Raw genomic sequence first — 15,532 nt, forward strand, 5'->3', positions numbered from 1 at the left:
AGGCACAAACAAGAGATATGCAGGATAAACGGGCAATAATCATTAGACGGAAGGCATTAGGGAAACAATAAAGGTTTTTGCAGAAAGAGGAAGCTTAGCTGAGATCTGAAGGAAGACAGGAAAACCAGGAGGCAGTTTGGGAGGCAGAGCATTCTAGGAATGGGAAACAGCCAGTAAAAATACATGAAGTCAGAGGATGTACAGAGTCTTGTGTAAGGAATAACAAGGAAGTCATTGTCAATGGATCTGAATCATTGTGTCCTCCAAGGGGAGCAAAGTATGAGAAGATTGAAAAGGTAGGAAGGGAAGAGGTTATGAAGGACATTCAATGTGGAAAAGAATGTTGTATTTAATCCTGGTAGTAACAGGGAGCTACTTGTTTTATTGAGTGGGGGAGGGTATCAGTGATGGGTCCAGATCTTCACTTTAGAACAATCACTTTGACAGCTAAGTGGAAGATGGACTAGAGTGAAGAAAGACTTGTACGATAGAGGCAAAGCATTGCAGTAGTCTAAAAATGAGCTGCTGGAGATCTGTACTAGGATGGTGGCCTTGTTAGAGGAGTAAGGGGCATATATGAAAGATGTTAAAAGGTAAAACCCACAACAGATTAGATATGAAATGGGGGTGAGGGGGTGAGAGAAAGTGAGGAGTCGAGGATGACACCTAGATTGTGAGCCTGAGTAACTGAGAAGATGGTGGTACCCTCAGTAGTAATAGGGAAGTAAGGAAGAGGAGAGGATTTGAGAGGAAAGACAGTGGGTACCATTTTGGATATGTTGAGTTTAAGATGTCTATGAGACATCCAGTTTGAGATGTCTAATAGGTAGTTGGAGATGTGACACTGGAGGTCTGCAGAGAGGATAAGTAGAGTTGAGAAATCACCATCTGAATCCATATGACCTGATGAGATCACCAAGTGAAATGGTATGGGGGAGAATAGAAGAGGGCCCAGGACAAAAGCCCTGTGGGACACCCACAGTTAGCAGTTGTGATCTGAGTGAAGATTCAGCAAAGGAGATGAAGAAAGAATGGTCAGATAGATAAGAGAAGCAGGGAGAGCAGTATCACAAAAACCTAGAGAAAAGAGAGTATCAAGAGTAAGAGGGTGATCAACAGTGTGAAAGGCTGCTCAGAGGATAAGAATGAGGAGTGAAAAAAAGGTTCATTAAGGGGCACCTAGGTGGCGCAGTGGATAGAGCTCTGGCCTTGGAGTCAGGAGGACCTGAATTCAAATGTGACCTCAGACACTTGACACTTACTAGCTGTGTGACCCTAGGCAAGTCACTTAACCTTGATTAAAAAAAACAACAACAGAAAAAAGTTCCATTAGATTCGGCAATTAAGGTATCATTGGTAACTTGAAGAGAGTAATTTCAGTGGAATGAAGCCAAATGCAGAGCCAAGAAGAGAGAGGGAAAGGAAGTAGAGGCACTGCTTGTAGAAGGTTCTCTTAAGGAATCTAACCACAAAAGGAAAGAGACATAGAATGATAGCTAGCAAGGATAAATCAAGTGAGGATTTTTTAAGGATGGGGGAAGACATAAGTTTGTTTGTAAATAGTAGGAAATCAGCCAGTAGACAAAGAGAGACAGAGGATTGTGAAAGAGTAGGGATGAGAGAGAAGATAATCTGATGAAGATGGAATTGGGATCACTTCTACATATGAAGGGCTTTGCCTTGGCAAGGAAAAGGGCCAACTCTTCATGTGAGTCATGGGTGAAGGGAGGAATAGTGAAGGAAGGCATTTCAAAGATAAGAGATAAGGAAGAGGGGAGAAGAAGGAAAATGACCTCAGGTTTTTTGTTTGTTTTCCAGCAAAATATGAGGCAATTTTCTTGGGTGACAAGGTAAGGGAGGAAAGGGGTATTAGAGTAAGGATGGAAAAAGTTTGGTGGGAAATGGGATAATGACTCAATTAGAGAGATGTAAGAGGATTGCCTTGCTGCTGGGAGGGCCCACTTAAGATTTTGTAACATAAATTTGTAGTGGACTCAGTCAGCATAGTTTTGTGTGTGTGTGTTTTTTTTCCTCCAGCTCTGTTTGTGGCACAAAAATAGTTTAATAGTTGGCTATAGGATTTATCTATCAAGTGCACATCTGAAAGAAGAAAACTTGTTAGAAAACTCACTCATTCCTGTGAACCATCCAAAGCAGAGAATGAGACAGAGATCTCTCAGTTTCACCCACCACCCCCACCACCACCACCCCCTCTCCATGGGACACTAACCCTTGCAGCCAGTTAGTGGCAAGTGGATGAGATTAATATGATCCTAATATCTGTAGCTGAAACAAAAGCTTAATACTTTAAGCACTCAACCTCAAACTCAGATGCAATCTCAGATTATAATGCTATGTGTGTGTTAGGCCAGTATGTCTTTTATTTTTTCTTTGTCTTATCCCTTCTCCCCCATCAAAAAAATAAATAAATAAAACAAACCAACCTTCTTCTCTACACCCTTGTTTATGAATTTCTGCACCGGGGCCCTCTATTCTCCCTCTGTGGTCTCAGAGAGGATGGGCGGCACCTTTCAATCTGTTATCATACTAGATGTGGTTACACAGACAAAAAAACTGGGCTTGTTTTGAAGAAGTGAATAGGAGGGGCTAACATATATTGGAACAAGTAAGCTCTAGATTGTTTTTCACCCCAGTGGAAGAAAGAGAAAGCAGAAGATATTGGTGTGTGGGAGGGCAAAGGAAAGAAGCCAAGAGCTGGCAGTCCTGGCTGCTCCAGGATGAAGAGCCAATACTATTTGGAGAGAATTATTTCCCTTGCAGACTTGAGCTAAATTAGGGAGTAGGGGTAGAGGAAGATACCTTGCAACATATAAGTGAATTAAAAAAAAAATGACTAAAATTCCAAACTTAAATATCTGAGTGGGGAATGAAAAGAAAAGACACCCAAGGAAGAAATGTATCTAACATTTGCTAAGGTTATTATCTCCTCATTTAAGCACTGCTGAGTAAAGGCACCTCCTTCTCCAGGTTCCTCTCCCCATTAGTTTTTTTTGGTAGGTGCTGATGAATGAGCAAATATAAATATGGATTGACATCACAGTATGAGACAGGGAAAAGAGATTGGTGCACTCATTAGCCAGTGCTGTTTATAGCCATAGAATCATAAGTTTACAACTGAAAGAGACCTTAGAGGCCATCTAGTTCAAAAGCTTTCATTTTCCAAATGAGGAAAATGAGGCCCAGGGAGATCAAGTGACTTCAATCAATCAATAAGCATTTGTTAAGCACCTACTATGTGTCAGGAACGGTGCTAAGCACTGGTGATATAAAAAGAGGCAAAAGCCAGCCCCTGCCTTCAAGAAGCTTACAACCTAATGAGAGAGACAACATGCAAACAAATATAGTTAACCCTTCCACATTGCAGGGCACAGTGCCCCCCCCCCAGATCTGGAAAATTCACATTAAATTTTTTGGCCCTTCCTTCATACCAGAAAAGAAGTCTGAATTATTATGGTATTAAAAGATAAATGTTGATATGTTGATATTATACAATACTATATTTTATTCATTTCTGAGTTTCCAAACTTTTTCTGTATCCTCTTCAGCTTCCACAAAATTCCCCCAAAATTTCCATTTCATTTTTTATGCAGACCAGCAATATATCAAAACCATGATGTGGAAAGGATAATTGTATATACAAAGCAAACTATATACAGGATGAACAGAAAATAATTAAATGAGGGAAAGCACTGGAATTAAGAGGGTTTGGGGAAGGTAGGAAGAGTATCTTCCTGTAGAAGGTGTCCAAGGTGACACAGGAAGTAGGTATCAGAGACAGGATTTAAACCCAGATCCTCTAATTTTAGAACTACTCCTCTTTCCACTGTATAACAATGACTCCTAGGTGATACTGTCACTTAAAGAAAGTCAGTATGGAAAGCCTGGGACATCTGCACATGCACCTACAGTAGAACCTCAGGACACTAGCTATGTGATCCTGGGCAAATCACTTAACCTCTGTTTGCCTCAGTTTCCTCCCTTGTAAAATGGAGTTAATAACAACACCTACCTCCCAAAGCTGTTGTGAGGACTAGATGAAAGAATATTTATAAAGCACTTAGTACAGTTTCTGGCACACCGTAGGTGATTAATAAGTGTTTATTCGCTTCCCTTCTTCCTCGGGTGGAAGGGAAGCTGAGTCATTATCATCTCCCAGCTGGTTTCTGTATTTGTTCCAACTTGTGTGGGTGGTGGGTAAACAGCTTTTGATAGCCTAATTCCTTAAAAGAGGAAACTGAGAATCACTGTCTAGGTGATAATAGGATTCGAATATTGGAAAGCAGAATAGTGGTAGAATGTTTCTTATCTTCCTAACTGATTATAAATTTGATGAGGGAAGGGACTGGGGTTTGGGCCATGGGTGGGGAACCTGCGGCCTCAAGGCCACAGGAAGAAGTTTGGATTCAGTCAAAGGGCTGCACTTGAGGACCTAGAGGGCCACATGTTCCCGGCCCCTGAACTAGACTTTATTTTTTCATTTCTAAAGAAACAATTAAAAGGGATCCAAGCCTAGCTTGCCAAGGTACAATGGAAGGAAAGTGACTTCAGAAGATAAGATCCCATATTTTTGTCTAGATTTAGTCAAAACACTTCTAGAACTAGTTTGACTAAAGCCCAGCAACCTGGGGTTAAAAGCCTGAATTTGTTGGCCTTTGGCTATGTGTTTCCCACAATCCCAGAGCATCATTTACATAAAAAGCTAGCAAAAGGAACTGAATTTCCAGAAGGTCTGAAATTTCAAATCCAGGAGTGGCTCTAGCTATCCTCCCACAGAACCTTTGAAAAACAGATGCAATCTGGAAGTATTTTCATTTCAAAAGAGAAATAGCCCACTCTTCCCTTCTGTTTTCCTTTTGGCTTTTTGCTTGGTTTTTTAATGGTCTTATTCTTCAGGGTTTCTTGTTGTTTTTGTTTTTGTTTTTTTTATTTGTTCACCCTTGATATAGTCCCAGGACAACTGTAATTAAAAGAAGACATAACGCACAGAATTTTCCCCCCAAATAGCCTGATCAAAATGGTAAAGCAGTAACTCCCAGCTTTAATTCAACAAACTTTTTTTTTTAAGCATTTACTTTAACTGAGACAGTTTGCAATGTATTTGGGATGCAGAGATACTGAAAAAGTCATAGATGTTGACCTCAGGGAACTCATATTCCCTTTGGGGTGGGGTGTAGGATAGAAATACAGCATAGATGGAGATAAGTAAATGCAATGTAATTTGAGGAAAGAGAGCCCCAATAAGGAGGCAGCTTAGTGCAGTGGGAAAGGACTTGGGATCATATCTTACTTCAGATGTTTACTATGTGTGTGACCACAGGGAACTCCTTTAGCCCTCCTTGTCTTCAATATTCTCTTCTGTAAAATGATGAGATTGGTCCAGATGGCCTCTGGGGTCTTTTCTGGCTCTAGATTCATAATCTTATGAACTGGGAAAGTCTGGCAAGGCTCCTCAGTGGAGACCTGATCTGAGCCTTAAAAGAAAATAAAGAATGTGAAAGCAAGAGATGATGTGGCCACAATGCATTCTAGGAATGGGGAAAGGTTTCAATCAGTGTGAGGAGGTGGAAGGAATGCAGGAGTTCCAGGGAGTAGCCTGTTAGCAATTCAATTAACCAGTGTTGCCCTAAGAAGGAGCATGAAGAAGAAATGTATTGTAAGGTTCCCCCTATGCCCTGACCCACATCCTTATAAAATGGGGAATAGCCAAGCCACTAGGTAGCTTGGTCAGTTCTGTAGCTGCCCCACGTAACAAAGTAAGTCAAGTAGTTATTTATTAACCACTTAACATGTGCCAAGCACTATGCTAAGCATTGGAGGCAAAACAAAACAAAACAAAACAAAAAAAAAACCCAGTCTCTGTTCTCAAGGGGCTCATGGTCTAAAGGGGGAGACCACATGCTAATAAATATCCACGAACAAGAAATATACAGGGTAAATTGAGATAATATTGCAAAGTGCTTAGCACAGTGCCAGGCACATGACAGGCACTTGATAAATGTGTGTTTTCTTCCTAAATTAGGGTGGTCCTGTGATGGCTCTGGAGTTGCCCTAGAATTGACTTACTCTACCCCTGGCCAATGACCAATCCAAATGTTCCCCCTGCACTTCCCCTTCCCTCAATACCGTGAAAAAGAAATGGGCTTTTGAGCCCAGGTGGGCTAGGCACTGGAAGACTGTGATTGACCTTGTATTCTTCCCCATTTATTTCCAAAGGAATAGGAGAAAGTGTTTTCTTCTCTTGGTTCCTGTCTTTCCTTACCATTTACCAAAGGGGTCCCTCTGTCTTCCCATTCCTTCCACATTTTTGATAAGATAATCAAAGGAAGTAAAGAGGAATTATACTAGAGAGATGATGGGGAAGAAAAACGTTAAATAAAAGGAAGAGGAAGAGGACAGATGGGAAAAAAAAGATAAAGAGAAGTATAAGAGGAAAGACAGAAAAGATAGAGCCCAGGAAGTGATAGTTTAATTACTCTCTTCCACAAATTAGTGAAGTCTTTCTGATGCTTCAGAGTCACATGAAAGGAGGAAATGTACAAGATCCCTCCCTGTGGTGAATGCCTTGTTCAAAGGGAGGCAGAATAATGGATCACATTTGCAATAATCAGCATGTGATAGGCGGATGCTGTGACCATGGCTGGCTGGTAGGTGGTAGAGTCTGGGAGAGATAGGTTTTCCCCATACCTTTCATGGCTAGGTGGTATTCTTTGGGAATCCAAACTCTGCCTTCTCTCATTTTATCATGCTCTTCAGTTTCCCTGTTTGTAAAACTGGAACAAGGTTAGGACGTAGGGTATGAAAAGAGTGTTTCTTGAAGATTCCTTCTAGCTCTTAAACTTCTATGGATTTATGGGTCTACATTGAATGTAACTCTGACAGAAACTCTTTCCATTTCCTCTGAAGGTTTTCTCAGCTTTCATTTATGGCAGTGATTGGGGCATGAAAAAAGCTTTTCTCCTAGAGAACCAAAATTCCATTCATTCTCCCTCTTCACTATACTCCCTTCACAAAACCCTTGATGGAGTTAGGGAAAAGTGTCAAGGAAACTGAGAAGAACCACTTTTATTGCCAAAAAAGTGTCCCACCCCATATTTTGTTTGTTTTTTAATTACAAAACAATTTCTGCTTTGCAGTGTGGAGAGGGAGTGGTTTACTAAGGATTCTGTATTTGGGTCAAGCTGTTGAGGGCATGACCTTTTCAAGTGTGAAGCATCTCATACTCATCTTGACAGAATACCCCCACTAAGTTTCCAAGGGGCCAGACTATTTTTGGTTTTGTGGGTTTTCACCATTTTATTTGCCCTTGATACTAACCACTCTTCTCAGTTTCAAATCCTCACTCTTGTTCTCCTTTCTGTTTTTGGATTCTTCCATATTTTCCTCATTTCTTTTTTTACTTCCATATTTTATCTGTAGCATTCAAATAAGGCCATTCATTTTTATAATCAATATTATTATTAGAAACATGATGTGGAAAGTATAGGAAATGTTCCTGCAAGAGGTCCCAGGAATGGTAGATTTGTTTCTTCTGTTACTATGAAAGTTTGGACCAGTTCTAAGGGAAATCAGGTCTGGTTGAGGATGTGCCTTCTCCTCTCTCCCATAGACATATCACAGGTGGTGATTTGAAAAACCAAAACCAAAAAACACATGTAACCTGTGCCTTGAAGACTCTGGATTCACATGAACCAGGTTCAGCCCTGGTCGTCGTTGTTCAGTTGTTTTCATTCGTGTCCTACTTTTCATGACCCCATTTGGGGTTTTCTTGGCAAAGATCCTGGAGTGGTTTGCCATTTCCTTCTCCAATTCAGATGGGGAAACAGGCAGACAGGGTTAAGTGACTTGTCCAGGGTCACACAGCTAGGAAATACCTGAGGCAGGATTGGAACTAAGGAAAATGAGTCTTTCTGACTGCAGACCTGGCACACTATGTAACCAAAAGGGATTAGTTTCTCTCTTTGCCTCCATCTGGGGTTAATCTAATACAATCTACACAATAAAGCTTAGGGGTAGTTCATATCCTCATACATGAGTAAAAAAGTTCCCTATTCGCACATGGCTACTCAACATATAATATGGATATGGATATTGGACATAGGATGAAGTTTATGTCACCTGCCACAGAAAACATATAAGATATGAAGGACTCCCCCAAGTGCCCTTGAGTAAATAAAGAAACAAAAAGCACTCAAACAGCCCATCAGACTCTCTTACCCTCCCAACAGAAGGTAAAAACACTTTGGAGTTTATTGAACAAATAACTCCCCATTAACCTTGGGCTTGTGATGTCTGAGCAACTTAAAGCAATGGCAAGAAGAGTTACAGCTTCTCCCAAGGCATGGCTTGGAGGTCTTCAGTTGCAAAATGATCTTCTCCCCTCCTTCTTCCCTCCCTTTCTTTCTTCTGCCTCAACCTCTTTCTCTTCTTTCTCCCTCCTCTTCTTCTACCCTCTCTCTCCTCCCTCCCTCTCCTTTCCCCCTCTCCCTGTTTCATGGGGAACTCTATATGAAGAAAATCTCTTTACCAAAGCAAATCCTTACTTCTTTGTTAATTTATAGTCATACTGTAGTATACTATAGTCATACTGTATCACCCTAGAAACTGAGATTAAGCAATTTACCCAGGTTCATGTAGTCAGTCCATGTCAGAGGCTGAATCTGAACCCAGGTCTTCCTGACTGAGGCCAGCTAGGTGTTGAAGTGGATAAATGACTGAGCCTTGAGTCAGGAATATCTGAGTTCTAATCTGCCCTCAGACACTTACTGAACTTACTAGCTGGGCGACCCTGGGGAAGGCACTTACCTCTGTTTGCCTCATCTGTAAAATGAGAATAATAAAAGGACCTACCTCCCTGGATTGTTGTGAGGATCAAATGAAATAATAGTTGTAAAGTGCTTAGAACAGTGCCTGGCTCATAGTAAGTGCTCTATAAATGTTAGCTATTATTATTTCATTGGATTGTAAGCTCCCTTGAAGACAGGAACTGTCTTTTGCCTCTTTTTGTATCCCCAGCCCTTAGCACAGTGCTTAATACATATTTATTGTATTGTATTAAATTGGATTATATCTAATATGTTGTGCTGCAATTGCATATATCCATACCCATAACATTTCTATAACTTAGGCCTTACTGAAATGGATCTATAATTTTGTTTCATTCCAAAATTCCTTCCAATGATCCAGATTGCAACCTATCCATGCTGCCCGCTCTACTCAACTCTTGCCTGTGTTCCCCCAGAGGTTCCCATGCCGAGTCCACTCAGTCGGCTGAATGCCTTTCTTGCTTTCTGCTGATATCTCCAGAAGGCCAGTTAAGCTTTCTGCCAGTCCATGTGTTAACCCCTACTCATATCACATGGCCTTCCATCTTTTCTTCCTATCATCTAATTCCTCATTTTTTAGCCAGGTCTTGCCTCTATGGGAAATACATCCATCATTCTAGAGTTCCCCTTCTTATTCTCAAGATCTCAAAGGTATTAATACAATTAGGACTGTCCATGTGTTGTCTCTCATTCCTCCTACTTCACTGACCCACTTCCATTTCCTGACATATATCCTCACTAATACACTGTATGCTACTTTTTACACATTATTTATCATGGATGAGATGCCACAGCTTGCTTACATCTATCAGGCTTCTTTCTTAGCTAAATGGCACAGTGGATGGAGCATTGCACCTGGAGTCAGGATAACCTGATTTCAAATCTGGGATCAGACCTTTACGATCTATGTGACCCTGGGCTAGTAACTTAACCTTTGCCTCAGTTTCTTCATCTGCAAAATAACACCACATAAAGCTCAGGATTGTTGTAAGGATCAAATGAGATAATATTGGTAAATCATTTAGCATAGTTCCTAAAACACAGTGGGTAATAAATAAAAAAAAATTGTTCCCTTTTCTCTTTCCCCCTTCCCACTGCCTTTTGAATGCTTGTAATTTTAAGTCTTCTGAGACTAAAGAATGCTATGATTCACAATCATAGAGCATCACTAGAAGGATATTGAGGTCAAAGAGATGGGTTTTCCTGGAAGTAGCTAGTTTGAGATCAGTGAAACTATTAGGATTTAAGCTCCTTGAAGGCAGGGACTATATTTGGTCTCTTTTTGTATCCTCAATGCTTGTCACAGTGCCTGGTACATAGTGGATGCTTAATAATGTTGATTTATTGATTGATTGACCATGTCTGAGTAGCACTGTTCTGGATTACTGTAGTATCTCATCATGCATGAAAGTAACCTTCATGCTCGAAGGTTATGCCAATAATCTTATACACACACAGTATCCCAAAAGTCTTAGTGAAGTGTGTGTATGTGTTTATGTAAAATGGACAAAAAAAAAAGCCCTGTTAGAGATCTTTGAGGGGAAAAATTTTAGGTGGGAGAGAACAGGAAAGGTATTATAAGACTGATGTGCAAATTGTCCCAATTTCTAAAAAAGGTGAACTGAGAAGATTCCCTAAACTCTACTCCAGAGAGCTTGACTTTGATTCCTGACAAGATTATGGAAATGTTTTAAAGGAATGGTTTGTGAGCACTTAAAAATGGAAGTAGTGATCAAAATAAACCAATGGGGGCATATATACTTACTGATATTTCAGTGGATCTGAGAACTCATTAAGCTGCATATTTCTTCCATTGGTACAGATTACAACCCAACCATGCCTTCTCATCTTGTGTAATTCTTACCCATGCTCTTTCATAGTTTCTTCACAGAGTGGCCACCCACCTAACCACTCTATGTCTTCTCTAGGACTAGCCCACATTTATTTGGTACATTAAAGTTTACCAAGTGTTTTCTTCATAATACCTCTGTAAAGTGGGTGATATATTTTCCTTATTTACATTTTGGGAAGAAAAATAAGGCTTATGGAAGTTGTCCAAGGTCATAGATAATCAACAGTAGAACTGAGATTCAAACTTGGGTTTCTTGACACCCACAAACATTGTTCTTTCCACTACATCCTTCTGCCTCTCAGGGACTGGTAGAATATGTTTATAAACAGGACCCAAAGAGCCTAAATTTGCTTCTTGGGACTTCTACCTATTGCCCAGCAGAACAAGTCAAGTCAGTCTTCCATATAACAGCTCTTAGAAGATTTAAGACAGCCTGTCATGTCCTTTTTTCAGGCTAACCACCCCCAAGTCCCCCAACCAAACCATGCATAGCATTAACACTATGCCCTTTACAAGTCTGGTTGAGGAACATTTTCTTCTGGTTGTGCTCTTCAAGATGGCCACCAATGTCCTTCATTGAGTGTGATGCACAAAACTGACTATAATCCTCCAGATATGGTCTGATCAGAGCAGAGGAGGGCCAAACTATCACTTGCCTCCCTCTTAAAAGGCGATTATACTTCATGCAGTGTTTACTTGACTGTTATATCATACTGTTAGCTTATACCGAGCCAACAGTCTACTATAACATATGAGACACTTTACTGTCCCCCCTATGGTCCCTTCTCCTCCTGGCTGATGAGCCATTCTCTCCAACTCAAACAACTTGCATGCTCTTGAAAGCAGAAGCCATCTTAAATGTGTTTGAGTACACCATGCTTATCCTTTAAATCAGGCTTGCACAACATATGGCCTGCTTGCAGCCCGCCAAAGGATTTCATGTGGCCCGTGAAAAATGTAGGGTTGCCACTGCACACTCTCCTATTTGTCACATGACCTGTGGCAACCAACCATTGTCAGTTTGTCTCTAGTCTTATCTACCTAGGGCCAGAAGAAGTTAAGCCTATTTTAATTTTGGCCCCTACCTATTGCCAAATTGTGCAGGTCTGCTTTAAATGTTTATTGACTGGTTGATTGATTATAAACGTGATTTTAGGATGATGATTTCTGAATCCCCTCTCCTCTACCACCACTCACCCCACATACATACTGTTGGATAATTTCAGTGTAAAGATCACAAATCTGAAGAGACAAAAAAAAAGTGGATTTCTGTGTAGTCTTGGTTAGGTCATTGATTTCTCTGGGCCTCGGAATCACCTCAGTGCTTTTCACTGGTTGTCCCCCATCCCTGGAATGTTCCCTCTCCTGTCTCTTGCTGCTGACTTCTTTCAAGATTCAATTCAAATCCCACCTTCTGCAAAAAGCCTTTCCTGATCCACCCCACTGATAGTGCCTTCCCTATGAGATTACCTCCCCTTTATACTGTGTATGTGTTTGGTCTAGAAATAGTTGTTTCTATGTTGTCTCCACCATTAGAATGTGAGCTCCTTGAGAGTTGGGACTGTTTTTGCTTTTCTCTGTATCACCAGCACTTAGTATGATGTTTGGCATATAGTAAGCATTTAATAAATGCTTGTTTACTCAGTGACTGTCTCAGCTTCCTCAAGTGCAAAATGACCTGGAATATCACTGCTGGCCCTTTCAACTCTGAACAGTCTGTGATTCTTTGATTGTTTTCCTCTGTGGTGGGAGAAGCTCTCATTCAGGACAAATTATTGGCTCTAGGAACCTGCTTATGGAGTTAAGGACCTGTAGAGAGGAAATTGTTCTGCACTCCTAGGGACCATGAAGAAACTCTTTGCCAATTACAAGTAAATGAAAGATCTCCCTGGAAAGAAAGTACCATGTTCCTCCACACCTTTGGAGTTTTAGCATTCTGGGCATCCTGCTGTGCTAGAAGTTACATGAGATATAATAGAAAGCTCCCAGAAAATCCATTACAGACAGGGATCTCTGGTGCAGATATACAGAACTGAAGCTGACTGGGCATCCAGATAATGTGAAATGACAGCAGTGGTTGATTCAGTGCAGGAAAACAATGCAACTTAAACATATGAATGATAAATGTAAACTCCTTTCTTTGGTTGGCTGTGATCTGTGCAGGAGTCTATTCGTGTGCTAATTGTGGTTTAGACTGTGTAAAGATCACAAATCTGAAGAGACAAAACAAAAAAAAAAAAAAAAAGGAAAAGAAATAACATCCCAGCCTAGGGGCATGACATTGATGGAGAGTTGTGGCTTTACTCCTAGCCAGCCTGTCACTAGAGTGAAATTTGAATAAGATGGAAATAATGTGGACTTCTTCCCTCTTTCACTACCACCCATTCACATGCAAAAACCTCTTCCTCTCTCAAAAAGCATGTGCTTTGTTACTCTGAAGCAAAATTCACAGCTTTCAATCCCGGAATGCAGTTAGCATGCTGATTCTTCCTGGTCTGCAACTCTATCTCCAACGAACTCTTCCTTCTCCAGAGAAGTGCCCCACCTTGAATGCTTTGGTAAGCCTTTTCATGCCCATGAAACTGATTTCATAAGAAGAGATCCGGAAGCGGAAGGGGCCCTTACCAAAGCATTTAGGAAACTCAGAGAAAGGAAATAAGTCTCTTCAGGGCCTGCAATTTGTGTGGCAGCATTCATCCTTGGGACTGTGACCTCCTGGTCACTTACTCTTCTCCAAGATGCAATATCGAGAAGATGATCACAGTATGGAGGATGAAGATGATGACATCTTCGGTGAAGGTAAAGAGGGTCTCAGAAGTTTTTCCTCATATCTATGTGCACACTTAAGAAATATGTCTTGAATTGCTCTTTGCTATACTTTGACATGAAGTGGAAAGCTGTTGCCAAGCTAAGCAATCTACCAGCACTAGCAGTGTACCAATAATGAGAAGGCCTTGATAAATTTATTTGAAATGATGGAAAATGGGCATTCCTAATGAATGATATAGATAGGGAACTCTATTCCAGAGTTGATACATAATAAAGCAAGGGGCCAGAGACTTAGAAAGCAATACCAATTCTTTCTCCTTTTAAAATAATTTGCCAGAGAACATCTCTGTATAGTAACAGCATTGATTCTCTGTCCTTCCCCCTTTATTTTACTCTCTTCTTCATTTATCTTCTAGCCAGGGATAGCCAGACTCAGCAGCCTGTATATAATAGGTGCTCAATATTTACTGAATGAATGCACCAGAGAGACTGAGTAGACATATTGTTCCTTTGAGAGCATCCTTTAGCTTTTAGATAAACAACATGACTATAGCATCTGCAGCAGTGCCTAAATAACAACATGCCTAGGACATCTGCAATCATAATTTAAATTTTATTCTCTTATTTTCCTTTTCCAATTTAAATAGACGTAAGTTTTGTCATAGTGTTATGAGCAGTAATGGCTAACAAATAGAGGTTATATGGTATAGTGAATAGTGATCGGTCCTCAAAATCAGGAAAACCTGGGTTAAAGGTGGATTCTGACATATATTGGGCAAGTCACTTAACCTCGATGTTCCTTATGTACATGTTCTCTCTAAGGATAATAATAATACCTAGCATTTACGTAGTGCTTTAAGGTTCACAATGTACTTTACATGGTTTTTTATGTGCTTTTTGCAACAGTCCTATGACATAAGTGATATTATTATCCCTATTTTATAGATGAGGAAATACATAGTAAATGTCTAAATCAGGATTCAAACTTGGATTTTTCTGATTCCAGGTCCAGCAGTCTAGTCACTATGCCCCTTAGCTGTCTCTAACTCTGGAAGGTGCTTGGCAGCAGGTGCTTATCTGTAACAGTAAAGGGTGTTTTCTAATAATTTCCTATACCAGTGAAATCACAGGAATTTCCCACCCCACAACCACCTGCCCACCTACGTGCTCAAAAAAACCCAAACAAACCCAAAAGCATTGCCAGAACAGATAGAAATGTTTTCTTGTCTAATTGTCACAAGGTTATTTGAATAACCAACAGAAGTTTTGAAAAAAGAATGAAATTCAGCCCCGAAGCTCATCAACTACATCTCTGTCAAACTCAAAAAAACAACAACAACAACAACAAAAAAAAAAAAAAAAAACAGAAATAAAGCCTTGGTTGTGTTATAATTACAAGTAGCAAAGTGTTGGGGAAAGTAAGAGGTTGGGGGTGACGATTGAAGGTTAAGTGCCAGTTCATGGTCACTTCCCCTAACTGTGTCCACAAGTCAGCATTGGCAATGTGACTCTGAACCTTAATTAATAAGGTTCTGAGGTACCTAACCATAGAGTGTTCCTTTCCTTTGGGATCTTAACCCTAATTTTTGATAGAAATTCATTTACACTTTGCAGTTGCTGTTATACCCTTCAAACCCAAGAACTGTTACAGAACTGTGAAAATTTTATAAATAACAACATGCCTATGACATCTGCAGTGGTAATTTACATTTAATTCTCTTTCCTTTATGAGTCATAGATGCTCATTTAATTGCATTTTTGAATATATGCATTTGTAGGGCTCCTATGTGTGAAAAGTTTTGATTTCTTGATTCTTCAGAAGATGACTATCTCCTATAGAATATAAAGTGGACTGAGTGAGGCTACTACTAAATGAAAGATGCTTTCTCAACTAATCTGGTTGTTTGTTGAATTGGTAACCATGGAAGTGGGCAGAAATGTACATTTAAATTCAATTTAACATTAAGTGCCTGCTATGGATAAGACAAGAAGAATTCATAGGTTTTGGAGCTGCCCCAGTAAAATGGTAAACTGAATTTGAATTCTATCTGAATATCTCTTTTTATGT

The 15,532-nt window shown here is 40.2% G+C and overlaps 1 protein-coding gene across 3 annotated transcripts in view; it reads left to right on the forward strand.

Annotated features, from left to right (window-relative positions):
* The first annotated feature begins 13,054 nt into the window (after positions 1 to 13,054).
* Positions 13,055 to 15,532, forward strand: part of RIPOR2 (RHO family interacting cell polarization regulator 2) — a 126,142-nt gene continuing 123,664 nt past the window's right edge. Inside the window, exons 1-2 of one of the 3 annotated variants that reach the window (XM_027852406.1) lie at positions 13,418 to 13,494; positions 15,079 to 15,163. Coding sequence is in view for 2 of the 3 variants with exons in the window: in XM_027852408.1 (XP_027708209.1) it covers positions 13,434 to 13,494 (61 nt within the window). In the remaining variant the exon portion in view is untranslated. Of the gene's footprint in view, positions 13,495 to 15,078; positions 15,164 to 15,532 lie in introns of all 3 variants that reach the window. The other 2 variants (XM_027852408.1, XM_027852405.1) reach the window with 2 other exon arrangements.

The sequence above is a fragment of the Vombatus ursinus genome, unplaced genomic scaffold (assembly GCF_900497805.2).
Source record: "Vombatus ursinus unplaced genomic scaffold, bare-nosed wombat genome assembly UNPS02009573.1, whole genome shotgun sequence".
NCBI classification, from domain to species: Eukaryota; Metazoa; Chordata; class Mammalia; order Diprotodontia; family Vombatidae; genus Vombatus; species Vombatus ursinus.